The sequence below is a fragment of the Diplotaxodon limnothrissa genome, linkage group LG8, assembly GCF_057381915.1.
Source record: "Diplotaxodon limnothrissa isolate DT_005_m linkage group LG8, D_limnothrissa_male_GT1.1, whole genome shotgun sequence".
NCBI lineage: Eukaryota > Metazoa > Chordata > Actinopteri > Cichliformes > Cichlidae > Diplotaxodon > Diplotaxodon limnothrissa.
The window spans coordinates 13776682-13802459 of record NC_140603.1 but is presented as its reverse complement, the minus strand read 5'-3'; the positions used below and the strand labels follow the sequence as shown (position 1 = coordinate 13802459).

Here is a 25778-nt window from a genome sequence, read left to right as displayed (position 1 = left end):
CCATCTACAGCAGTCCACAAACACCAGCACAGGCAAGTCAGGGTCAGGTACCCTTGTGCCTGCTTGTCATTTTCCTGCAGCAGCTGCGCCACCCTTGTTAGCCTCGTCCACATCTGGCGAGCTCTGGCCCATCAGCCAATCCCAGATGATCCGCAGAGAGGCTTCGCTCCCCCGAGCCGCTCTGGCCCTGGCGTGGCTGGCCTCGTATTTGGCCTTCTCCCATTTCAGTGACATTGTTCAGGGTGGCGAATCACCCTCCGTCAAGTGCTCCAAAAAGGTCCTTTAAAAATATGACAATAGCAAATTATGTTCAGCTATTTCAGATGCTAAAAAGCTCCTCAAATCTTCTGTGCATGCGAGCTTGTGTCACCTGAAAAGCTTAGGGTCGTTCCCAGCTATCTGAGACTTTTTCTGGGGCACTCAGTCGCCTCAGATTCTGAAGCAGCGTTTGCAGACTTCCAGCTGTAATGATGTAACACGCGGGCAACGCCATTATACTTGAGTCACTGCACTAAACCTCTTAAAATCACTGAGTATTAAACCTTCTTACCCAGTTCTTCTTCATACAAATCCATCTTCTTCATCAGCTCTTGAATACTGGAACACGTCGCTCCCTCCCCAGCTACAAAAAAGAAATTAAAAAAGTCACCGTTTGTAAACCCAAAAATTAGCACAGTCCACCTCAACTCACCTTTAACACCTGTTCCTTCCCCAGCAGTGGCAGAGCTGCTGATCCCATCTGTGGTCAAACAGGAGATCAGTTCACCGCGGCATGCCCTTTCCTTCCCCAGCATGGCACTCATGTTTTGAGCCAGCCTGTGGTTCTCCACCAACTCAGCATGGACCTTCTTCCATGCCATTTTGTCCTCCATTAGACATCCCTCCATTACTGTGCGCAGCTCCTTCTCCTGAGACACCTGGCTCTGCAGGCTCTCAACCTCCTCACAGCGCTGCGAAGGTGAGAAAAACATATGCAAAAGCTTTTCAGCAAGGTGAGAACTACCCAAGTCACAAATCTCACACTTGCAGTGTTTCATGTTTACCTTGTGTAGCTGAATGGCCATCTCTTGCATCTCAGCCTCGAGCTGGTCGGCGTAAGCCTGTTCCAGAGCATCGCTGGGTGGTCGAGCGTTGCTGTGCCACCTCGCAATGGCTGAAGTCATTTTGCGTTTGGGTCCAAACAGACTGGAGGACAGAACAGAGTTTCAAAACATGAGACCACAAACATGGATCATCTGAAATGAGGGAAGGTTTACAAGATGGTACTGAGACGTGTTATGATGTATGGTTTGGAGACGGTGACAATAAGACAAGAGGCCGAGCTGAAGATGCTAAGATTATGATTGGGAGTGAGGGTCAGGATTAGAGAGTACATCAAAGGAAAAGGTCAGAGTGAGAGTTTTGGACACAAAGGCTGATATGGTTTGGACATGAGCAGAGGAGCCTGAGTGGATATACTGACAAAGGATGCAAACGACGAAGCTGCCAGGCAGGAGGAAAAAATAAACAGAAGGCAGAAGATGATGTTAGGGATAGGGTGAGACAGAGGCAGATGGTCCGCTATGGCAACCCCTATAGGGAACAGCACAAAGAGGAAGAAGCGGCATCTTACGTAATCCCTATTTCTTTGAGATCATTTTCTGTCAGGGTGAGAAAGATCCGCAGGTCTATGTCTTGCTCTTCAAGTAACGGAAGATACTTCGAGAAGCCGATTTGCTCCAAGAACTCTGCCAGATCCTACATGAAGATGAGATTTTAGTCCTTGCCAGGAACTCAAGGAAATCTGAATAAACGTACTGAAACCTGAACAAACACAAACATGCCTTTGGGCCAGTGTAGGAAGGCGGAAGACCAGCGCCACAGTTTGATGTCCTGCTGGAGTGAGCTCCATCGCTGTTCCCGTGGCGAGTCTTGCCTTTTGAGTGATGACCCTTATTTACTCTGCGAATGCTGCTCTTTTTACACTGGTCAGAGTCCTGATGGAGAAAGATGCAACTATTTATCACGAGACACTGACGAACACAGTTTGCGTCCAAACTGCAGGCTCTTCTGTTCACCTCGTTACTCTCAACAGAGCCTTCCCAGTTGAGGCCGATCACATGAGGCAGGCCTTCGCTGCTGCTGCTGCTGCTCCTCATGGTGGGCATGTCATGGTCAAAGAATGGACTGTCATCTTCAGTCATGTTGAGAAAAACACAAACAAAGTTTGCACTCAAGTTTCGTATTTTTTGGGAGAAAACTGGTAAGTTTTCTCCAACAAACACAGAAGTTCTCTCAGACCTCCCCCCTCCTGCTGCATCTGAAACAGCTGTCTGACGCTCCAATTATATTCCTTATTCATACAGATGTATCAAACCACACAGTTTTTGTTGTATTTTTTCAGGTGACAGCTGAAAAAAAAATAAGACCTAAAACACAAGTTCACATTTCTGGTAGAATTCCTGTATTATTTGAAATTAAGTTGGATACATAATGACTGTGTGGACGCTGCTGAAATTACTTTTTCTTCTTCTGGTTTTTTTTTTGGTTTTGTTTTTTTAAAGAAAGTTTGCTTTGACACACATTCATATTTCACAGTCAACTAGACGCTCTTCTCCGTATTTACCGGTTGCCATGGTGACTCAGACCCCCACACACATGCATCCAGAGTTGATTTAACTAACTCCCATCAGGTTTGTAAAAAATCAGAGTCTCAGAGGTTATTTTTGGGTTTGTTTTTTTTTTTTTTTTTAAATCACCCACACAGACACACCTCTGCTGCTGTTGCTCTGGCCATCCAGTTCATTGATAGGCGAAGTCACATCACGGTAGCAGAGACCCTCGCTCTGTTCCCCAATGCCACGAAACATCATGTACCCTGGCAGGGCGGCAGGAGGATCTGTGAGGGCAAATGTGACATTAACGACACACAGCTATTATTATAAACGGAAGCATGAATAATGTGCTCTACTTTACAGGGAAAAAATGCTTTCCACCCTCACATTTATAATTTTAATTTTTAACCTTTTTGGTTTCAGCAAGCATTTTGCTGAGCACAGTAATGCAGGAACACATGATCACTTAAAGCTTGCCCTCATTACTTTGGAAGGATGTCACACCTGCTGTCACTGTTTTTTTTGTTTACCAATGTAATAAACATAATAAGAGTCAGATGAAATATAATGACCTAAAAGACCAATTTTGAAAAGTTGAATGTAAAACATCTACATTGTATCTGCTGTAAGTGCAAGTGACCCCTAGTGGTGAATTCATGTAGCTACAATTTTAAATGTGTATGCGTAAATACCTGTGATAATAAAGAGATTGTAACTCAAAACAAATCACATTAAAGCACAGCAATTTTTAAAAACGTAATAAAAATGAATCTAATTTTTTTCTACCAATCTTAAAAATAACCACCTAGAGCAGATTTACCTGAAATGTAAGGCACTTTAAGACCTTTATTTCTTATACTTTAATTTTAGACTTTCTAAGGACCTGTGGGAACCCTTAGAAACAGCTTTTTTTTTTTTTTTTTAAATGCAATTTAACTTCATAACTAGAACAAATGTGGTGTTTAAAGTGTGGCTCAGCACAGATACGGGTTGAAGACCGGATGTTTTACATGACACTGTACCACACAGTTTGCTGGTGCCTCCTACTCGAAACTTGGCGATGGCCTGAGGCCCATCGTGGATGCTGATGCCTTTAGCTCGGTTTCGGCTGGACCGTATCCTCGGTGGTGCGCTGTCCGAGTCCTCGGAGGAGCTCAGATCTTCAAAGTGTCCTGACAAATCAGAACACACGTACCAACCCCCCCCCCACCCAAAAAAAAATATCCCCAAAAAACATTAGAAATTAAAAGACAATGAAAGACGTAGTAAAGACAGAAATTTTAGATTTAAACAAGTACCTGGTTTCATTCTTGGAGAACGTGAGTCAATGAGGCTGACAATTTTGGTATAGCCGTACATCATAGCCAGAGCACGCGCTGTCTCACCTTTGGCGTTGCGTTCATCCACTTTAACTTTCTGAAAATTCAAAGGATTACCAAATTGTGAGTGTGCGAGTCATGTCAGTTACATTTTCCAGTGATGTGGCTCCATCTTTTTAGATGTTGAAGAGGTACAGGAGATGTAGATGTGGCAAAAAAAAAAAAAAGGAGAATGACATGGTCTGGCTCATAACCACTTGCACTCACACACGAGTATGTTCCAGCACAGTAACCTACTCACATGATCAAGTAAGTACTGAACAATGATTTCATGCCCAGAAGCAGCAGCCTCCATCAGTGGCGTGAAGCCAGAACCTGGCTCCCTGTGTATGAGGGAAGAGTCATGAAAATCTCAAAAGTGTGAACAGATCGTTATTTTTTTTTTGATGGTCTTTTTAGAGCAAATAAAGACACTCACTTGACATTGGCGTCAGCATTGTTATCTAGCAGGAACTTGACCATCTGTTGGTGGCCTGTGCTTGTGCAGTGGAACAGAGCGGTCCAGCCTACAGAGTCCTTCAACTCCAAATCGGCCCCTTGCTTTTTGGGTTTTAAAATGGAAAAAAAAAGAAGAAGAAAAGAAAAAAAAAAATGCTGAATGTTCACAATAAAATTTAAAGCTCAAAAAGAGTGCTGAATCTAAACCCAAGGCCAGATTTACTAAACCGGGCAAAATTACACACGAGCAGTATTGATGATAGGTGTGGTTCGTTTTAGAGCCGATTTTTAAAACACGTCTTCAAAACACAGGCAGTTATTTTCAATATCATACAGAAAAAACATTGACATTGCTACCCCTCAGCCTCCTGCTTCAAGTGACATCCTTGAGTTATTGCATTCACAAGAAAATTCGACCTCTAACCCTTGACCTTGAGGTTGAGGTCACTGAGATTCAAACTCATCCAAGACAACGCCCTGTCATCCTTTTATGGCTGAGGGGTAAAAATAAAGAGCTTTTACACACTGGCAGTGTAAAATTAGTCCTTTAAAAATATTTTCATCTTTTCGTAATGCAGTCGTTCACACAGACTGTAGTTTCACTGGGCAAATTTGCAAATTAACACATCTGACCAATCAGACCACCTCACTTGGCAACATTCGGAATTTGAATTCTTAATTTCATGTCGTTTTTTTGCAACGTGCTTGATTTGTAGAGGTCTTAAGCCTTTCCCCCCACCTCCTGAAATAAATATCAGCACAATTAGGAGTAAATTGCATGTCACAAATGTTATCAGATCAGTTTGCACACCTGATTTTATATTTTGCCCGTGACAAAGGATCTTCCAGAAATACATATGGAACCGGATCAGTCACAAAAATCTTATCCCTGTGCTCTCTTTGTAAATTAAAAGACTGATTTAGACCAAGTAAATCTGGCCCTATATATAAATTACAATAGCCTGTTTTAGGGGCACCAAGCTTTAAAAATCAGAGGTCCTTTGATATTACAAAATGCAGGCACTTTAACAAGAACCAAGAAAGGTAGACTAAGATGCTCAGTCAGTCCCCATATATATAATATAATATAATATAATATAATATAATATAATATAATATAATATAAAGATCCAAATGCACTGGAAATGCACAGTGGCAAAAAGAAGCTGCTGCTGTTTAACCTCTAAGACAAAGGTTACACGTGGGTAGGCTGTGAGAACACATAACCCCCTGTGGCCTGACATACCCTTCAGAGAAGTGATGCTCACAGACTAAAAGACCGCATGCAAGTGTGCCTTGTGTATTATTTGCCGTTTTAACTTGTCATTATAACTGCTGGGGTTTATTTTGCATCGTTTTTGGATGGATCTACCCTTAAGTTACAGTCCATCTGCTTCTCATCTAATTCTTGGAGCTTATTTTAACTTATTTGCTTTCTGTCTCTTTTCAAACTCTTTTTGTCATTCTGATGTTTCATCATCACAAATCTCTGTGCCATTGTTTTGTCTCCTTACCACCCCCCCACCCCCCATTCAGGGTGATTCTGTACCTGAAGCAGAAAGTATGCGATACTTTCGTTCCCACAGCTTGCGGCCAACATGAGGGGTGTGAGTCCTTTGGCGGTGGTGGAATTTACATTCACACGGGCCTCCAGCAGCAAATTTGCAATGTTGTCGTGACCAATGTAGGACGCATACATAAGTGGGGTCCATCCTCCAATGTTCTTACCATCCAGGTCCACTTCACGCCTGAAAGCACACACAGTTATGTGAATAAGCTGTGGAATATATTAGCCCGTGTGGAAATATTGGTATTAAGAGGCCCTCACTTTTTAATGCACTCAGCCACCACGTCGTACTGGCCGATGGAGCAGGCGGTGTGAAGGTCCAGAGGGACATCCAGCTCCTCAGCTCGCAGCAGGGAGTCACCCAGCCACAGGGAGAGGCTGGCACCCAGCTGTTCTGACTCACTGGCGTCATCGCTTAACTCGGACATCTTCACTCTTTTCTCCTGGGAAACAGAGACACCATAAACTGCTCTAAACAAACCGCAACGCCCTGGTTTCACACTTTAAAACCAGGGGCTTACGAGCCTGCAAGCAGCCCTAAATGCTGTAGCTTCAGATGATGGAAAATATAAACAATGCTGACTTATACAAGCTCACGAATAGCGGCTACTTTAAAGCTAACGGTAATTTCACAGGGCTCACTCCTCTGGCTAATTTAGCTTAGCGAGGTGAGCGTCTAAACTTTTGGTCTCAATAATAAAACCAACACAGTGAGCTAAACTAATTAAATGCACAGAAGACAACAGAAGCAAAAGAGTATTTCAGAGTGCAGAAAAACATAACGAGTTCAAACTTACAGTCAGCAGGTAGTTTGTTCTCTCAGCAGCCGAAACTTTTCTAAATGTGTGTCACACTCTAATGTGTCCGCGCTGAGCCTTGCACCACCCTATCCTGTCTGAGAGACACTTTAAAGGGAAAATATGAGGAATCACGCTTCCTTAAACGGGAAATAAACACAGGAATGTATGTTCTTTACACAAACTCTTGATTCATGTTTGCTCTCAAGGTCAACTTCTCTGTTATACACACACAGGCTGAATTTAAAAGTCTATGAACCACTTACAACACATCCAGTGTTATTGTCTGTTTTATTTGTGTGTACATTTTCATTCATCGTAATTTTTTTTGTTTTTTTTTTAATTGTATTGTATTTTAGAGACAGTTCAACTGTGTTTGTGAGTGTAGCTTTGTAAAAACGTCACAAAAAGGGACAATTTAAGAATCAACCTTAACTCAGTCATTAACAATGACATTTTAATATTTGTATAAAGTGAAGATTGAACATAAAGTGAGATTAGTGACTAAACTTTCACAATATCCTTGATTAAATCAGAGCTAACTCAACTAGTTTCCATTTTAATAAAAAGCGGTACATACAGTCACATGAAAAGGAAGGTTTTCAGTTTGCTGTAGCAATAATGCTATAATCTTCCCCAGGAGAGGACATTAATCCCAAGAAACAATTAATGCTCAAGTTGTTGCACCTAAAAGTGGTTCTACAAGTTACTGAATCATGAGGTGCATTTTGTTTTTCACATGAATGTATAAAGTCTTTGTGGAATATATGTTAGATATATGTTAGCCTTAGTGAAGAAAAAAAAATCTATTTATCGATTTGGATTATTAACTGTAAACTGTACAATTTTACTTAGAAATGTTTATTTCATTTTATCATTGCATTTAATGAAGCCACTACAAGCAAAAATACCAATTTTTTTATTTATTTAGCAATATAGCAATATAAAACAAAAAACCTCAAATGCTTTGAACCATTTTTTCTGAATTAACATGATTATTATCTTAGAAGTCCAACAAAAACATATTTGTCTGTTTTTCTAAATATACAAGATATTTTGGCACCTCAGGTGTAATCGACAGCAATCCAGTATTTATGGTAACATGGTTCGAGGCGCCATGCTGTCAGCCTGAATGGACTTGAATACGTTTCCCTTGAGATTTGAGCAATCACATTAATTCAGTGAATGCATCACGCTTTGTAAAAATGTATTAGTTAAAGGTTTTGTCTGTAAACACAGAGATTTTGACGTCTTCTCTCCTCATATCTTCAGCGTTCACCAGAAGGTTGTCCACAGATCTCTGACGGTGCCGTTCTGCCAGCCTACGTAGCACTTTATCTCCAGCATGCTGCATTGTGAAGGATTTGGCATCAGGACAGACAAGTCAGAGAAAATTGAAGTGAAACTCCTCCTTCGATGGGATAAGAACAAAAACCGGCGTCGCCTCTTGAGTCTGCGGCGTCAGCTCTGCACAGTGAGCTTCAGTGCGCCGCAGCTTCTCCTCAGCGAGTGATGTCTGAGTTTTGTCTTCAGCTCTCCGGTGGAAAACAGACTTCTTTGGGGACTCTGACACAAGTTTGACCTGGGCTGATGCGATTTCTGTCGGGGCACGGAGAAACCCATTAGCCGGTGGCAGTTTTTAACCATTTTAATGAATTCGCTGGTACAAAATTCACTCACCGCTCTGAATTAGTTTGAATTGCTTGGTCTTCTCCTCTTCCATCTTCTTTCTGTAATCTCCAGTTACAGCTCTCATCACCTGCCTCTTCTTGGGCAGAGGAGCTTTGGAGCTGCGCAGAGTCTTTAGGGCACGCGAGGCCTCGTCCTCTGAAGGGAGAACATATTCACCATGCTTAGAAGTTTACTTTTTTGTATGACCTTGTTTAGATCATAGATTAAACATTAAAGAATCCTGAATATCAGTTTAATCTAGGCTACGTTCACACTTGGATTCACTGTATGTCCCTTCCAACCACATCATAGTACTACTGAGGTACAAATCTCACTAACTCTGCTTCGGTGTGTCCTTCTGACACTTCAGGCCCAGCTCCAGCTGCTCGATGCACCAGTCCAGCTCCCTTTTCAGCTGCTCTTCTTGACCCTAAAACACATTCAGACATAAAATCAACCAATCAAACTGCTCACCTCAAACACACTGTAATTACTTTAAAGCACTGCACACTGACCAGCTCCTCTGCAGCACCTTCACTCTCCTCAGCTGGCTTCTGCAGTGGCTCAATACTCGAGGAGTTTTTCTTCCCTGACTTCTTTTTCTTCTTCTTTGTTTTTGATTGCTCAGATTGTTCAGGTGGAGACTCAACCTCCTGCGAAAGGGGAGGCTTCTCCTCTGGGACGCACTGTCGGTCACCTTGAGAAGTATTTGGAGTGTCTGTTGTGTCCATGTCTTCTGCAGGAGGGATTTGAAAGTTGAAGGCAAAAGCAGAGCCCTGTTCAGTGAAGGAAATCTGGCTTGTTGGCTCAGTCCTGTCCGATGCAGGTGCTTTCTCTGAAGCTGCTGGAGAACTGTCAGGGAAGAAGTTAAACCTGAAGACGTTATTGCTGCGAGACCAGAGGGGCTCCTCGGCTGCAGCAGGTGTGGAGCTGTTCGATTCAGCTTTGATATCTGTTGAATGAAAACAAAGGACACAAAAACATTAGTTTATCTCACTTTTGAGAGCAACACTTTAACTGTGAGAAATGATAACACCGACATAAAACCCTCATGTGCGTTTCAGTTGCTTTTATGAGTTCACTTAAAAGATTTAAAACCCACGTTCAGTCCAGTAATAACAGGTCGAACACATGCATGTGTGTTATATCGTTATAATATACCGAAGTACAACAGCCTCTGGTCGGCCATGCTGAGTCTTCAGAGCTGTAGTTTTTAGGTCGAAACGCGATTTTCCGTTTTTTTTTTAAACTCGATGCAAACATATTCAGTGAACCCCGCATACGTTTGTAAACATTTTTTAAATTTCTTTAGCTCTTCGGTCTCTTTAAAAACATGTCCAGTCCCCAAACCAGACACTTACCACCGGTGTTACTCGAGAAGAGGTCCGTGTACTTACACTTCCTCAACGCCCGCTTCGTTCCGCGCATGTTCTGTGCTCTCGCGCTTATTTGTCTATTTATTTTATTTTATTTTATTTTATTTTATTTTATTTTACATTTTCATGGAAAAATCCTTAAAATAAGACCACTGTCTATTTATGTAAGCTTTTAAAACCACTTTTACCTGAGATAACAAAAAGGCTTATTTTATATATATATATATAATTAAATAAGTAAATAAATAGTGTACAATCATATCACTGTGCTGATAGGGCTTTATTCGAGTGCGTCATTATTAGATTATTTCAAATACAAATAACCGAGCCTTTTTCGTTTATGATGGTGATGAGGATAACTTGGTCCGCTCCCGCTTCTCCGTTTTTTTTTCACAGCAGGCACAAAGAGTTGGAGGAAATGGTCTGTTGGACGAGTTTCTGTCAGCTCCAGAATTATGTATCACACTAAAGCTTCCCATTTATATATAAAGAGGTTTATGTATGGAGCGTGTATGTCGATTTGTGAGGTACACATGTGCTTTTTCAGCACGTCTTCTGTGTACTTCATTTGCCTTTTCACATAGTGCAGGCTATAACAAAAGTATGGCAGCATTGTTCCCGCTTGTCTTAATTAGTTAAAAGACGGGGGCGTTCAGTGACCACCATATTTCCAGAAAGGAATTCCCAGGTTCTATGATTACACAGACAAAATTATATGTATAACTGTGTGGAGTAAGAGAGAAAAGCTGTGGGTGAATAATTAAAATCAACCTAACGACATGCTTCTTTTTAAAATAAGGTACATCTGACGATCCGCTCTAACTTCACACGCAGAGGCAGACAGCCTCCTTTTTCCTGAACTAATCATATTCCGTTAGGGATTTCCGTTTGGACCAATTGGATACGTTCAGGGGAGGGCTTTGAGCGCTGCTCCGCTTAATCTATAAATACCACCTCCTCAGCCCTCGGGGCAACATAGAGAAGTGACTAACAAGGAGGAGGTATTGAATTTCCCTGAACAACGAAAGTAATCCGAGGTATGGCTGTTATGTTTGTTTATTGGTTTTATTTAAAATCATCAGTATGTGAATTACATATATTATCTATTTGAATTTTGGTGTTGATGAGAAGCTTTGAAAAGCGGTGGGACTATCGTTAATCGAAAAACTGACAACAAAACGGCGCGCTTTGTAGCTAAGAGCTAGCTGATGGCTTAAATTTAGCCGATTTGACTGCTCTTAAGGTATGACTACATAATTAGAAACTAATCTTAATGTTCACTTATACGACTGAGTGCCAAGTTGTTTTTGGTGACATTAAATGGTTAATTGTATTGTAAATGTTCGCGGTAACTAGCTGGCGCCATTTTGCAACCGTCCATGCTAGCTTTAAAAATGCTCGACAGGCAAGCAAAGAAACGTGTGTGTCTCCTTTAGCTTAATGGTGGCGGTGCTTAGAGGTTTGTGTACGATATTTGAATAAAACCATGAAAGTGGTAACTGTAACTTGTCGTCACTGATAATGGTAACACCACCGATGAATGAGGCGTTGGCACCCTTTATGGTAGTTTATTTTCACTGTAAACAGAAGTAAAAGGTAGGACGGTTGTTTCGCCACCTTTTTTTTTTTTTTTTTAAACGACGTGAGTCATGTGTCATAGGTAGAGCCGCATAAAGGGAACAGACTCTCGTTCGGTGATTTATAACGTAAATAACGGGTTTTTGTTAAGTTTTTTTAATTCACTTTGTTTAAATATCCACGTTTATTTGTTTTTCAGACTTGCAGGTGAGAAATGGCTCGTACAAAGCAGACCGCTCGTAAATCCACAGGAGGTAAGGCTCCTAGGAAGCAGCTGGCCACTAAAGCAGCCAGGAAAAGCGCGCCATCTACTGGTGGAGTGAAGAAACCCCACAGATACAGGTACAACAATCATACCTCTGTATTGCTGTTATAGGCATAAGTGGTTACACTGGCTGTGGAAACTAACTTTACTTTTGTTTTCTAAAACTGTGTAGTTGCTATAATGTTTTTGTTTCTGGGCACTAATTCAGAATATGGCTTGTTTCATAGGCCCGGTACTGTTGCTCTGCGTGAGATCCGTCGGTACCAGAAGTCCACTGAGCTGCTCATCAGGAAGCTGCCTTTCCAGCGTCTGGTCAGGGAAATCGCTCAAGACTTCAAGACGGATCTTCGTTTCCAGAGTGCAGCCATTGGTGCTCTCCAGGTCAGAAAATGCATCTGTTTTAAAATATGAACAACAAGTTCAAGTTCTAATTTGTTCTAGTATTTAATGTTTTCTTTTCTCTTTCTTATAGGAAGCCAGCGAGGCCTACTTGGTCGGCCTGTTTGAGGACACCAACCTGTGTGCCATTCACGCAAAGAGGGTCACCATCATGCCCAAGGACATTCAGCTGGCCAGGCGAATTAGAGGGGAGAGAGCATAAATGCTTTTGGATTTTTATCTTTTTATTGGGTTGGGGGTGGGTGGGGGACTGACTGGGGTTTGTTTTGTAAATCTTGAACTATTTACCAGCATGTGTGCCACCTTAAGTGATTTGTAGTTTGAGGCATGTTTTTTGTATTTCCATTTCACACACTCTTCCTTCAGCTGTCCTGTTTGCTGTAGAGTAGTGCTTGATATCTGTAACTCCTAAAGCAGAATATCTCACTTTCTTCCTCAGGTCTGCAAATGTATTTTAGGGTCTGTATCTTTTTAATCCTGTGTGTGCATGTCATAGGATTTCTCATTGTGCTGTAAATAAACTTTCTGCTACCTCACCCTGACTCAAGTTTACTGCAGACAACCTTGGGTACAAGTACAAATTTAAGAGACCCATTGGCTCAATGCCAGGGCTTCTTTGCACTATAACTTCGATCTAACAAGTTGGATGTTCATCATGTCATCATGTGCACTCTGAAACAGTGATTCAGAACAGACTGGCAAATGCCTGTTGTTCAAGTTTATTGACATTGTAAGCCATGACTGGCTAAAAGGAGTATTTCCCAATTAATGTTAGCTCTTAAACTTAAGACGTACAGCATCATGTAATAACCTGCATCACAAGTAAATAAAGCCAAATGTGAACAGTATTTTGAAACTGGATACAGTCTGCAAATGTGAAATAGAAAAGCCTGCAACAGCTGTAGAGTAAACCAGACCCTGATGAAAACAGTTAAACTAGACTCCAGGATGAATGAGTTTAACTGAGGCCTCTTAGTCCAGGTTTGAACTAATAACCTGTAGTTATTGGAATATTTATGACATTCATGTATCAATGGACAGCCTTATTTCCACACAAAGCATTGACTTTGTGTTCCAGGTCCACACAGTACAATTCACAATAAATACAACCTGATACAACATATGTCCACATATTCCAATAAGCGCCTTTATTTTTTAGTTGTATCCTCTTCATTTGAAAGCACGCTGGGTACATGCTCATGCAGCTGCTTCTCCAAAGCTGCGTCAATGTCTGTCTCATCCCTGAAAGCGCACCACAACAGGAAGGCGGTGGCAAGCAGGCTGATGGGCACAACTTTCCACATAGGACGCTCGTACTGGCTCCCCATTGAGCGGTCGACTCTCCAGGTCCTGTGGCTGGCTTTGCTGGTTGAGAACTTAATGGGCTCGCTCTTCACCTCCTCATCATCAGCAGATTGTTTGGACTTGCACGACAGCTGAGAGCTCAGAGCTAGAGACCGCACACTGTGGAGTCTTCCAGCAAGAAAAACAGAGAAGATAAGAAATTAGTTTAGGTTGAAAGACTTAGTGGTTTGAAAGTACACTTGGTGCACTTAAACGCTACTTCACCTTAGATAGTATACTACAATATTTACTTGGATATTAATACTTGTGGACTTCTGCTTAAGATTAGAAGTGAAATATATTTATGAAACTGAAAACACTTTTTTAAAACTGCTGTTTTGTTTTTAAGAAGCTGAAACATCCACAGCTGGAGATTATAGTCCTTAATGGGCACTAAAAATATTAATCCGATCATCATTTTCATTTATACACTGGATTTATGATACATTTCCAGAGGTCAAATATCCATAGACGCACATAATATGCAATAGATGTTTTATAGAAACTGATGTTCAAGATCAACCATACAGATGATCATAGGTTCAGGAGGTAGATAGCTCCTTACATAATAAATAAATAAAGCAGTAGAAAAAAACATTTCTGAATTATTCCAATGCAAAAAATGAGTTTATGTATAACATTTTACCTTTGAATTAGCCTTTAAAAAACTTGAGGAGTGTGTCCATCTGTAAATTGTTGCTCAAAACACAGTGATGATGCCACCTAGAGACAATTCCTGAAGCTGCTCTATTGAAAATGATAAATCTAACCTCTGACACAACGGCAACACACGGACGGTGACTGTACTTTAGTTAGTCATACGTCCTCATGAAAGGAAAACTCCTGCTATCCATCCAAAGCCTAGTAACTAGATTAACGTCAAAGGACCAAGGTGTGTCTTCTAGGAAAAATTAAGAAAAGCTGACCAACAATTAAAGATACTACACTGTCATTGAACCACCATTACACATTGAATACATGCTTTCCATGAGCCGGGGAAACACATACTGACACTCACCTCACGGTCGCTGCACCGCTATGAATAAATGTTCCTCGACTCAAAGCCACTCGTGTCAGACGGGCAAAGACTGCTGCTATAGACATGATGGACAACCGGTCATCTTACTCAACACTACGAAACTGAAGGTTTGCCCAGCAAAACCTTTTCAGTCAGGTCATGTAACACACCATTGTGCAACCTTCAATTCTCTCCGGCCAGAAACAGCGAGAGACGCTGGTTATGACCGGCTGTCTCTAACCCATAGAATAATTTATTATTCTATTATTATTATTAGCAGTAGTATGACTATATCTAAAGATAATGGCACATTTAGGCTTGAAAGTATAATTACTTCGATTTTACACCGTACCACCAGTCTGCATTTTATTTTATTTTTGAGCATTTTAAGTACTTTTGAGCTACAGCGTATTGTCTTATTTATAATATTCTTTCTTTTTTATTAGTGAATTGTTTTTTGTTTGTTTTATTATGGTTTGTGTTTATGTATTTATTTATTATTTATTGATTTTAAATAGTCTCCAGGTTCCCACTTCATTTAATATTTTGAGATTTCTTTCAGTAGTTTGTTCTTCGAGTTTTTAAACATGTTACACCCACCGACCAATCACAAAACACGGGTAGCCAATCGTCCAATCAGGCTTCACTTGAGCGGCACCGCTTCCTGGTTGACTTTCCACGCGCCTGTGTGCTTTCCAGAGTTTGGCACGCAACGCAGCTCAGGTTGGTTTAAGGTTTTTAGTAAAAACAACGTGGTCAAAGTAGTGTTTAGCCCATATACCTGCTGCTTGTTGTTATGTCATAAAGTGGATAATGTGTTTCTTTTGACCTTAAACCTTGTCTGTCCGTGTACTTCATTCAGTAAACGTGTGTGCTGGTCTTCAGTAATATACACGCTTGTGTTGGTTTGCAGGAGTAATTTATCTCATGGCCAAGGACAAATCGTTGAAATCAAAACCTCTTAAGAGGAAGGATCTGGGTCCATCTGATGACCGTACAGAAATAATGGACACTGAAGTAAATACGAAGAGGAAAAAGATGGATGCAGATGTGAGTAGCACAGAGAATGGTATTTTACAGCACTACCTGAAATCAGTCACAGTATCATTAACACTTTGTTTTTAAAGCAGGAGGCTCCTGCTCACATGTCTCAGCTAACAAACACAGCAGATGATAAAAAACGGAAAAAGAACAAGAAGAGCAAAAAGGAACAAGTGAACCAAACCGTAGAGCAAGCAGAGGTGAGAATGTTCACTGCTGAAAATGTGACTTAAAGACTTTATTTGGCTCTTTGTAGGTAGTCAGCTAGTTTACAGTGTTTTACCGTGAAAAAATCTTTTTTGTGACATAATCATGGTAAAGCATAGAGCAGCGTGGCAAACATGTAATAACACAGATAATGAACTGACAGGTAATAAATTTAAATTTTTGGCACTGAGACATGCTGTCATTCAGTTCAGAGAGACTTTTATGCTTGCATGATTCATTTAAATAACACTGATGTGTCTCAATTTTACATTAAAAACAGTCAGATCTGTACAAAAATTAGGATCCATGTTTTGATATTTAGCACTGAATGGCGCTTTTACCCCACAGCACAGATGATTTTCATGTGTTTTGGTGAAACCATGTATATACAGTTTATTCAAGGAGGGTACTCAGTTGGCAGGAGGATGTCACAGTTTGGATGTGATGAGTTGCTCATACTGTCGTCCTTTGCTGCTGGTTCGTTGATGGGTTTTCTCGAGGGGGTCCTGTTCAGCTTGGACCATCGGCTTTTATCCTGGAAAAAAAGCCTCAACTTTTCCCTAAAGGCCTCCCCGAGGAAGCCGTAGATGAGAGGATTCAGGCAGCTGTTGGAGAAAGCCGCCAGCCTGACGGCGTGACCTGTCAAGGGGTAATCCTGCCACAGCGTGCCCCCGTTCGTGTCGCCCCTCACGAGGTGCACACTTATAAACACGTTCTCTGGCAGCCAGCAGAGGAAGAAGACGACCACAGCGGCTGAGATGAGTCGCAGGGCTTTCTGCCTGCGAGGCCTCTGCAGGGGGCTGTTTAGTTCCCAGAGGCTGCATTTGAGCACCCGTGCTATTCTCCAGTAGCACACCCCCAGGATGCAGAAGGGCAGCAAGAATCCCAGCATCACCTCCAGCCACTGAATCTGAGTCACGTTGGCGAAGCAGAAATGAAGCTCTCCGGCGTGTTGCACTTGAGCTACAGCGAAAGGCAGCAAGGTGAGCAGGGACGAAGACGTCCAGATGAGGCAGCAGGTGAGCCGTGCGTGTGGTATGCTGCGACCCATGGAGTTGGTCAGCGCGACGAAGCGGTCGAGGCTCATCCAGGTCAGAAAGAAGACGCTGCTGTACATGTTGGCCTGTTGGAAGAGGTTCATGAAAGTGCAGAGGCCGGCCTTGTCGTAGTAGCCCTTCTTAAGATTGAACACCTCAATCAGAGAGTCAGCTACCAGAAAGAGGTCAGCCATGGCCAAATTCACGAAGTAGCAATCTGGAGGTGTCATGCGGCCCCTGTGGTTAAGGTTTACCACTATAATAAGGATATTCCCAACAAGACCGACAGGAAACAGGAATATGGTGTAGAGGCTGGAGAGGATGAGGCTGATAAAATAATAATCATCCGAAGCTGCCTCCGGACAATCGGAGGCGACTGCCTGTGTGTCATTTGGATGTGCACTGAAGTTATTGTCAGCAATGACTTTGTAGTCCACATTTATGGTCATGTTCATGTTCCCCTTTTGTCTTTAGCTGTTGTTAGCAGCATCCAAACACTAAGTTGCCATAGTTCCTAGATTTTTGAAGACTAAGTAGTTGCTGAGGAGCCTGCGGTACCATCAGTTCCCTGATGGTACCGCGGTAGCTTTTGGATAGAGTGAGGTGCTGATGCCACTGTTTCCCCTAGACAGAAAGAAGAAGCGAAATGAAGTCAACAGCCTGTTTCACTTTCTTAAAACATCAATTAATTTCAATTCACATCAATACAGTTGCATTTATATAGCAAAAAATCAAAGAACAGTCAGCTCAAAGGGCTTTATATTGTAAGGTACAGACTCTACAATGTTAGAGAGCAAACCCCAACAATCAGACGACCCGTGTGAGCAAGCCCTTGGGAACAGGGAGAAGGAAAAACTTCCTTTTAACAGGAAGCAGCCTTAAGACTAAAGGAGGGGCAGCCATCTGCCACAACCGGTTGGGGACTGGGCGCCGAAAAGTAGACGTCCAGGAGGTAATAATTCTGTACACAACATCAATAAATACATTAATTCCCCGTTTTTTTCCAATGCAGTTTTTTCTCTCCACTGTTGCCAAGGGCTTGCTCAAAAGAAAGTTACGTGCACTGAGAGCATTGCTGTATTGAACTGAACCAAATAAAACTGAGTGAAATGTGACTGGCTGTCACTGGCTTGCTTCTAAGAGGTGACACAGATTGTTTTGCTCGCTGTGGCGGGCAGGTCGTGCTGTCTAGATAGCAGCCGTCTGAATCATCATTTTAATGTGACAAATTACAAAACTATGTGATAGTTCACTGTGTTTTACTTCAGCTCTAGTTATTGCCCAAACATTGGGAGCATCACAGAATTTTCTTGCCTTTAACAAATGACAAAGAATGATTAATTAAACCATTAATCACTGATTCGTTTTTAATGGAAACAGAAGCAGAGGTACTGCAGTGACACATTATGTTGCCTCATGTAAGATGAGCAAAGCTAACTTGTCATGTTAGCAGAGCTGAAACGAGCACTCATACTGTCTAGTTGACCGTACCCTTGAAGAGATATCCCATAAAAATTCATTATTGATGCGACTTTTAAGTGGATGTGTATCTGTTTGAAGTGCAGCCGCTTTGAATATATTCATACAGTCAAAAAGAATACTTTCCGAGATCCTTCATCTAACTTATCAGATCTTAAAGATGCTTACGAGCGTTTAGAAATTTAAACTCCCAACCAGAAGCACCTCCAGGCTGTAGGATTCGTTGTATGTTAGTTCAAAGCGTTTAATATCAAACAGGTAAGCCATAACATGCTGAGGAGATACTTGGAAACTATAAGGAAAGCTAAACTGGTGATAAACAAATTAAGGCGTCATATAAAAGAGCTTGGACTCACCTGTGATTTCTCGGTCTGCGTGTATTGTCCTCCCTCTCCGTTAACGCTGGCAGTAAAAAGTGGTTTCAGTATGAATGCGGAGAAATGTTTACAGCCACCCACCACTTGCAACAAGAAACACAAACACACAATGCAGGCGCTTCTTCATATCGCAGCTTTTGAGCCAAATGTGTAAAAGTGTTTTTAAAATTAAACCTTTACTACTTTTTATTGGCAGTACTGTCACTTGGCAGTTTGATCATCCCCTATTTTTATCAGTGTGTGGGTATAATTTTATTGCTTATGATTATATCAATTTGAGACATGAGGTCGTCTTGTCAACACTGGCACGAAAGCACGCAAACACGGTCATGATTGTGTAATGTTAAAATATGTAAACATGGGAGTCGATCTGTCTCTGGACAGCACATTTACACTAAACAAGGTGGACATGCAGACATGCATAATTTCACTTAGTGTCTCCTTGTTTCACATTACTTGAAAACCCCAGAAAGACGGTTTGTGCAGGAACACAAACTGTGCGCTTTGTTCTGGTTTGTAGGGTGGTGTCTGAATCTTTTATCACTTTATATGTGATGATTTTAAAACTGTAAGTAGCATTCATAAGAGCCCCGATTTCAGCAATCACTATTGTGACAGTTAAGTTAAGACCAGCTTCTTAATGAACTCTGCTCCTGCATTCACTTTCCTGGTTCCTGGGTTTGTGTCGCTCCGTGTTGCCACCGATGCAAAATGTTATCCACGCGGATCGCTTATTCCTAGAACTGGTGCCCATGAATTTCTTGAAAAGTGTTCATCTGATTCAGTAACTTTTTTAAAAATTTTTTTTATTCAAGCATAATTACATGAGGGCTCGTTGACACTGTTGGCATAAATATAGACTCTGACTTTGGTTTTCCTAGACTTAATTTTTCCTATGTGGCTTTCAGGGAGCTGCAGAGGTTTTTCCAAGCATTTGTCTTAATGGACTTTTGTGTAAATCAGGCTTATGCAAACAGAGTTTCCAAGAAAAGACATTTTCCCGGGAACAGGTTAAAAATTCATACAGAATCTCATGTAATAATAGCTCCTTTTTAATTTCCTGATTAAAGAAATAAATCATTTGAATTGACATAACATGGCAAGATGATGCACAGTACCAAGATATAAAGCATTTTTTTTCTCCTCTTTTTGTACATTTTGTAAATGAAATGTTAAAAAAAATACATTTGATGAGAGTTCTGCAAGCTTTCAGTGACTGGATAGATAGTGAGGTGGTCCATAACAGGTAAGACATTAAATATGATGCATGGGAAGAGCTCTGTCCTAGCAAACAGACACATTTCTTAAGACTCGATGTCCTCCAGAGTGTCTGTGATCTCAATGTGCGGAGCTATGATGTTCCTGTTGGGCTGTGGCCCTGGACGTCGGCAGCAGTCCCGCAGCCGCCTGATCACTCCATAGAGGCTTTCCCGACATGGCCTGTGCATGAACAGGACGAGCAGCAGGCTCACGCTGCTCCCTGAGAACAGCACAAACTCAGACACACTCAAAAATGCTTGCTGGTGGAACGTCAGCTGTCTTTCACTATTAATCAGAGCCCCTCTAAGCAGCGCCACGCTGTAGAAGAGCTGGCAGATGAGCGTAAAACTGGTGACCGCCAGGAACACAGGGCCTTCCTCAGAGCCGGAGAGGAAACGTCCATTCGACTCCCTCTGGCGGATACAGCCACCTATCAGAAGTCCCAGTTGGAGGATGTAGGGAATCAGGAAGACCAAACACAGCCTAGCAACTGCGTATGAAACACCATCTGTGGTGGGATCCATCAAACAGTTGCCCTCTTTCTGCAAATCTCCTCTGGGTCCACGAATGCCAGCCAGCACCAGAGAAATGAGTACAGAAGTGATGCCCACTAGTGCCGCACAGACACGAGACTTTCTCAGCAGGTGATTGGATGGAGGATCAAAGGTGACGACGGATGCCATGAGCACTAAGACCAGCAGGCCACACAGAGAGGCTATGTTGATGGTAAAGGAGAGTGCGGCACAGCCTAAAGCTGTGGTGTTTAGGTAGGCAGGTCTGTGGGCCACCGTGTGCAAAGAGAGGAGCAGGAGCAGCAGCTGGAAGCCACAAAACACCCAGAGGAGGCAGCCGAGCCAAGCCAGCCTCTTGTGGGCGCGATAAGTCTGAATGAAACTGTAAAGCAGGAAGCAGCCTGCTAAGAGACCGAAGGTAGCAAGCAAACTGTAGACGTAGTTTGCATTGCTGATTAAGTCATTGGCTGCAATCTTGACTAAAACAGAGTTGTCCGTGGTCTTGACGCTGCTCTCTGTGATGTTGACGCTGCTCTCTGTGATGTTGACGCTGCTCTGTGTGATGGCAGAAGAGATGGAAAATTGAGATGTGGGGCTCGTCGGCGTGGTAGGCGAGCCTGTGCTGTAATCAGACTGAAAATCAAAGCAAAAAACAGCCACTGGTGAGAATCAGAAGATTTCCTCAAAAACAGAAGTCCAGTGATTTGAAAACACTTGAATATACGTGCATGAATCACTATGAAGACTTTCCACAGGAACACAGAAATTACAACACACAGTTCCTTCCTAAATGAACTCAAAGTTGAGCTAAAATCTTAACTGTATGCAAAGAACTTTAAAAATACACCGTGTATGAAGACGTATCAAGTAAAAAGTTGTAGTTTTGTTTTCTGTGAGGATTTTCTCTGAGTCTTTGTTTGCTTCCCTTTGAGGACCTGCCCGTTCAGTAGAAACACATGTTTCCACTTACCATTTTTGCTTCCGTCACCCGCTCGTCTGTTTTGTATCCACCGGCCCGACGCTGCTACCGCCTGAGTCAAAGCTCCGAAAACGATGCTGTTCGCATGGACACAAGTGCTCATCATACAAAAGGCTTTTCTATTTCTGTGGGCAATGCCCAGGCAGCATACTTTCAGAATGACTTTTTGGCCATGTGACCAAAATCTCTTCTTCCCCTCCCTTTTTTTTTCTTCTTTTCATCACCACCAGAGGTCGGCTAAATCGGAGAGCATAGTGTGTCCCTTGTTCAACTTCCTCTGGCATAAAAGTCTTTAAGTTGTGCTGTGTTTACATCCTATAACAAGGAAATGTTTTTCAAATTATTATTATTTAAAAACTTCTTCAGCAGTTCTGTGAAGCTGAATTGTTTCATTGTCTTTTTTTTTTTTTTGTTGGCTATTTATAAACCATCCAAGTGCATGTACAGTGGTGTGTGCTCTGCGAACGCACTGCTGAAACTGTCTGGGTACTGCACAAAAAAAGCGTGCTATGGTGAACTCGTAATACTGTATGCACAGGAAACGTTGCCCAGAGCTGCAGAGCAAGAGGAAGTGATCTAAACCTGAAAACTGCTTTTGACTTTTGACTCATCTGTCTGCAAAAACACAGTAAAATGTCACATTTAGTTTGCATTTAGCGGAGTTAAAATTGGCATGTGCATAAGGAGCAGTTTGCGATCAAATGATTTCATTTTCGCTGCGACTTATTTGTGTGTTTGCTTTGCTTTGTTGTGACAGGTTCTTGATCCACCCAGCTGTCCTGAGGGGACAGCTGAGGCAGAGGGGCTCGAGGACTTGAGTCCCGATGAGAAGAGGGTCCTGGAGAGGAAGCTGAAGAAGATTCGGAAAAAGGAGGAGAAGAAAAGGCTCAAAGCGGAGGGAGTGACTTTGGAGCAAACAAAACCATCTGGACCCAGTGCACAACAGCAGGCCTTAGACTACCTCACGTGGTAAGAATAGGGTCCAGAGGATTACCAGGATGCAATCAAAATGCATTATGGGATGTGTAGCAGCTGATTTATGAATTAAAACCCAGGATATCGTATAATTATTCTTTTTTTTATGTTGTAAAAGCTCACCACTAGATTACTGGATCCTCTTTTTTACTCAAAATATTTTTATTGAACAATTATGAATACTGTTAACAAAAAAGAGGGGCGATTGATACCAACAAAACCTTTCCTTGCAAACCACACAGAAGTTAGCTGCAACACAACTGAGCTTAACATTCCCATTAACACAGTAAAACATACAGAATGGTAGGTCGTCTGACCTCTATGGAATAAGCAAATGTGATAGTCAGCAGGAAGATCCTTAAATTGAAGGTTAGAGAAGTTTTTATTCTGGCTGGAGCACTGGACCTTTTCAAGACTGAGACACGTCATGAGATGAGCAAGCCGCTGAACATGGGTGGGCGGGGCAGCAGCCTTCCACCTCGTCAAAATGGCACGTCTAGCCAGGAGGGAACCAAAAGACAGCACCCGATGTTTTGCCCCGGTGATATACTTATCATCCTTACCCACTGTACCAAAGAGAGCAAGTAGGGGGTTGAGAGCCAGTTTCAGGCCGGCAGCCTTGTTCACGGTGCAGAAAACTCATCTGGATTTAGATAAGTGGGCCCTATGAACTACTTTGAATTGTAATAGGGAGGGGCGTGCACAGAGTGATGTGGAATTTACCAGAGGACTGAATCCCAAACGTCATCTGACATAGATATACCTAACTCCTTCTCCCATGTGTGTTTGAGGCGTTCAAAGGGAGCTGAAGTTACACTGCACAGTTTGTTATAGATGTGAGAGATTATACCTTTGCCTGAGAGTTGCAAACTAAGGAGCTCGTCCAGTAAGTTAGCAGCTGGAGCTTCTGGAAAATTTGAGAGGTGGGATTGCAAAAAATGCCTGAGTTGTAAATATCTAAAAAAAAAAAGTGAGTTTTGGGAAGAGTGTATTTTGCTGACAGCTATTGTGTATAAAGAGACCTTTAAAGTAAATAATACCTGCTTGAAACCAGACCTGAAACAAATTGTCCAAAGTGGGAGGGAGGAATAGGTGATTTGATAAGATGGGGCTTTGAAGTGAGACATTTTTAAGATTTAAATGTCACCTGAACTGAGCCCACACCCTGAGGGAGTGGTAGGGCCCGCTTGGCTGGCCATGATTTTAACTAGTAGGTCAGGGAGCAAATATTGGCAGTCCAATAGTGAAAGCGAAAGTTGGGGAGTGCCAGACCCCCTTCAAGGTTAGGCTTCTGTAAATGCACCTTAGCTACTTGAGGTCGTTTACCCTTCCAAAGGTTGGAGGAAATTATAGAATTGAGGTCTGTAAAGAAGGACTTAGGGATAAAGACTGGTAAAGATTGAAATAAATATAAAAACTTAGGAGGAATATTCATTTTATAATCGAATTAATTCGACCGACTAGAGTTTTGTTCAGGGGTGACCACTGTTGAAGGCTTTGTTTGACATTCTTCAATAGCGTAAAAAAGTTGGCTTTGAGAAGTTGTTTATACTTTCTTGTAATTGTAATACCCAAACAGGTAAACTGCTCTTTGACCACTTTAAAAGGGAAACCAGACAAATCTATTTGAAACACTTCTTCATTGAACAGACAAAGTTCACTATTGGACATATTTAATTTATAACCAGAGACATGACAATAGCTAGATTGAATATCAACGGGCTAAGGGTGCAACCCTGTCGTGTGCCTCGTTTAAGTTGGAATGGTTTCGATTTCTGGCTATTAGTACAAACTGAAGCAACAGGAGTCAAATATATGTACTTGATCCATGAGATGAAATTTGAACCGAACCCAAATCTTTCCAGCACAGCAGATAAATAGTTCGATCACTGGATTCTCTTAACATAACATACACGGGAAGACTTTCTCAGAAATGATTCATAATTCTAGCATTTGATAAGTTGTTGTTGTAGTGAATAATGCGGGTGGAAGTATGTACTTTCTGCAATAGTTACACTGCAGCCCACAGTGGTTTTTGCCTTTGCAGCTGGGCTGAAAACCGTTCACGGTGGAAGTTCCAGAAGACGAGGCAGACGTGGTTACTGCAGCACGTCTTTGATTCTGAAAAGGTAAAATTACCCAACATTCCTCCTGAACGATGGGGGTGACAGGGGGTTTTCTCAGCTTTGTTTTAGACTGGTCAACCGCTACGCTCTTTCTTCCTCTTTCTGTTATTAAATAACACTCTCTATTCTCAATCCAAAACTATTTGTCATTTTTAAGCAGAAGAGAATAAGTAAAAATGGTAAAGCTATAAGAAGTTGAAATGTTTACAAACATTTTCATGTAATTCATGTTATCCTCATTTTTGAATCTGTCTGAAGAGAACACTGACAGGAGATGCTCCGCATTAGCGTCACTAGTATCGTAATGATTTGTCACCCTGTAGCCAAGAGTCTCTATAATATGTATACAGAGAATCAACAAGATTAAAGTAGGTTCTTCTCAGATTCCAGACGACACGTTTTCGGTGCTGCTTCAGTACCTGGAGGGGCTTCGTGGAAGTGGGAAGGACACAACCGTGCAGAAGGCCTTATCCCTGGTGGAGGAATCTGGAAAAGCACCAGAAGACACAGTCATCCAGCAGAGGGCACACAGAGCCAGAGAAGTTATCCAGCTATTATCCTGAGCCACAAATATTACAGAGAGACTCGCAAAAAGACTAAACTCTGTTCACAGGACTGAAGGATCGGCCTGATCTAAGGCTTGGGCTAAAGAGGTTTTAAATAAACGGTCCCTGTTTGTGTTGCCAGTATTATTCACCTGTTTTAATAATTAAAAGTGTTACTTTATCACCTCTGTTTCTTTACATTACTTGTGTGTTATGTTGGTTGGTAGTTATCAGTCAGGAAAGCCATGTCATACAATATGAAGGCAGATTAATGTTTTATTCAAATGTACAGAAGCTGTTTGTAAATCTTTTTTTCAACTCCAGCAAGTAACTCAGAGGTTACTGTTCAACTTTGCCAGTATGGGCAGATCACTTCGGAGAGATGTGAATCCCTCAAAGTCAAACAGATAGCTGGAAGACCTTTTGAGTAACATCTCAGGAATGTTTGTAGCTAAGACATGTTTGTGCACGTCAAGGCCCATAATCAGTGAAGCCACTGAACTGAATAACTTTTCTTTTGCACTCTCCTTGTAATCACAGTAGCAAACACATACCAGACCGCTGGGTTATGTTCTCTACATACATTTTATATTTGCTTATCATCTGGTTTTTGTGACTAACTCAGTAAGTGTGCGGGTGATTAATTTTATCCGCATCTTTCACAGACTATTAATATAGCTGTGTTGTGCGTATCTCAATCGGGCAAAAGTGAAGTCGGAAATGACCGGCTGTTACTTCTTTGAGTGCAGTATGACAGGAACATGTGTTTGAGTCTTAATATAGGACACAAACACAGAGGAAGGAAACAAAGTCA

The 25778-nt window shown here is 41.8% G+C and overlaps 6 protein-coding genes and 1 pseudogene across 6 annotated transcripts; 2 read left to right on the top strand and 5 right to left on the bottom strand.

The window, feature by feature from the left end:
- Positions 1-221: 221 nt before the first annotated feature.
- On the bottom strand, positions 222-6820 carry anks3 (ankyrin repeat and sterile alpha motif domain containing 3). Its single transcript, XM_085360602.1, has 16 exons — positions 6776-6820; positions 6240-6421; positions 5961-6159; positions 4392-4513; positions 4215-4296; positions 3893-4010; positions 3617-3766; positions 2753-2878; positions 2058-2173; positions 1824-1976; positions 1613-1737; positions 1044-1185; positions 692-950; positions 551-622; positions 371-462; positions 222-280 (listed from the first exon to the last, which is right to left on the bottom strand). The coding sequence occupies exons 2-15, from the start codon at positions 6404-6406 to the stop codon at positions 380-382; spliced, it is 1914 nt and encodes a 637-aa protein (XP_085216728.1). The 5' UTR covers positions 6407-6421; positions 6776-6820; the 3' UTR covers positions 222-280; positions 371-379.
- Positions 6821-7809: 989 nt separating this feature from the next.
- lg8h8orf33 (linkage group 8 C8orf33 homolog) lies at positions 7810-9791 on the bottom strand. The gene is made up of 5 exons (XM_085360601.1): positions 9608-9791; positions 8962-9398; positions 8786-8876; positions 8456-8602; positions 7810-8374 (listed from the first exon to the last, which is right to left on the bottom strand). Exons 1-5 carry the CDS (start codon positions 9633-9635, stop codon positions 8160-8162), a joined length of 918 nt encoding a protein of 305 aa, XP_085216727.1. The 5' UTR covers positions 9636-9791; the 3' UTR covers positions 7810-8159.
- A 1007-nt stretch (positions 9792-10798) lies between these two features.
- Positions 10799-12292, top strand: h3f3d (H3 histone, family 3D). The gene is made up of 4 exons (XM_085360600.1): positions 10799-10859; positions 11600-11742; positions 11893-12046; positions 12138-12292. Exons 2-4 carry the CDS (start codon positions 11615-11617, stop codon positions 12264-12266), a joined length of 411 nt encoding a protein of 136 aa, XP_085216726.1. The 5' UTR covers positions 10799-10859; positions 11600-11614; the 3' UTR covers positions 12267-12292.
- A 482-nt stretch (positions 12293-12774) lies between these two features.
- uqcc4 (ubiquinol-cytochrome c reductase complex assembly factor 4) lies at positions 12775-14595 on the bottom strand. Its single transcript, XM_085360599.1, has 2 exons — positions 14427-14595; positions 12775-13537 (listed from the first exon to the last, which is right to left on the bottom strand). Exons 1-2 carry the CDS (start codon positions 14510-14512, stop codon positions 13213-13215), a joined length of 411 nt encoding a protein of 136 aa, XP_085216725.1. The 5' UTR covers positions 14513-14595; the 3' UTR covers positions 12775-13212.
- A 508-nt stretch (positions 14596-15103) lies between these two features.
- On the top strand, positions 15104-25067 carry chlsn (cholesin). Its single transcript, XM_085360598.1, has 6 exons — positions 15104-15149; positions 15340-15476; positions 15557-15667; positions 22076-22287; positions 24341-24422; positions 24803-25067. Exons 2-6 carry the CDS (start codon positions 15354-15356, stop codon positions 24980-24982), a joined length of 708 nt encoding a protein of 235 aa, XP_085216724.1. The 5' UTR covers positions 15104-15149; positions 15340-15353; the 3' UTR covers positions 24983-25067.
- Positions 16072-17166, bottom strand: LOC146626478 (G protein-coupled estrogen receptor 1 pseudogene; annotated as a pseudogene).
- LOC146626477 (uncharacterized) lies at positions 19872-21421 on the bottom strand. Its single transcript, XM_085361747.1, has 2 exons — positions 21368-21421; positions 19872-20972 (listed from the first exon to the last, which is right to left on the bottom strand). Exons 1-2 carry the CDS (start codon positions 21419-21421, stop codon positions 19872-19874), a joined length of 1155 nt encoding a protein of 384 aa, XP_085217873.1.
- Positions 25068-25778: the final 711 nt, after the last annotated feature.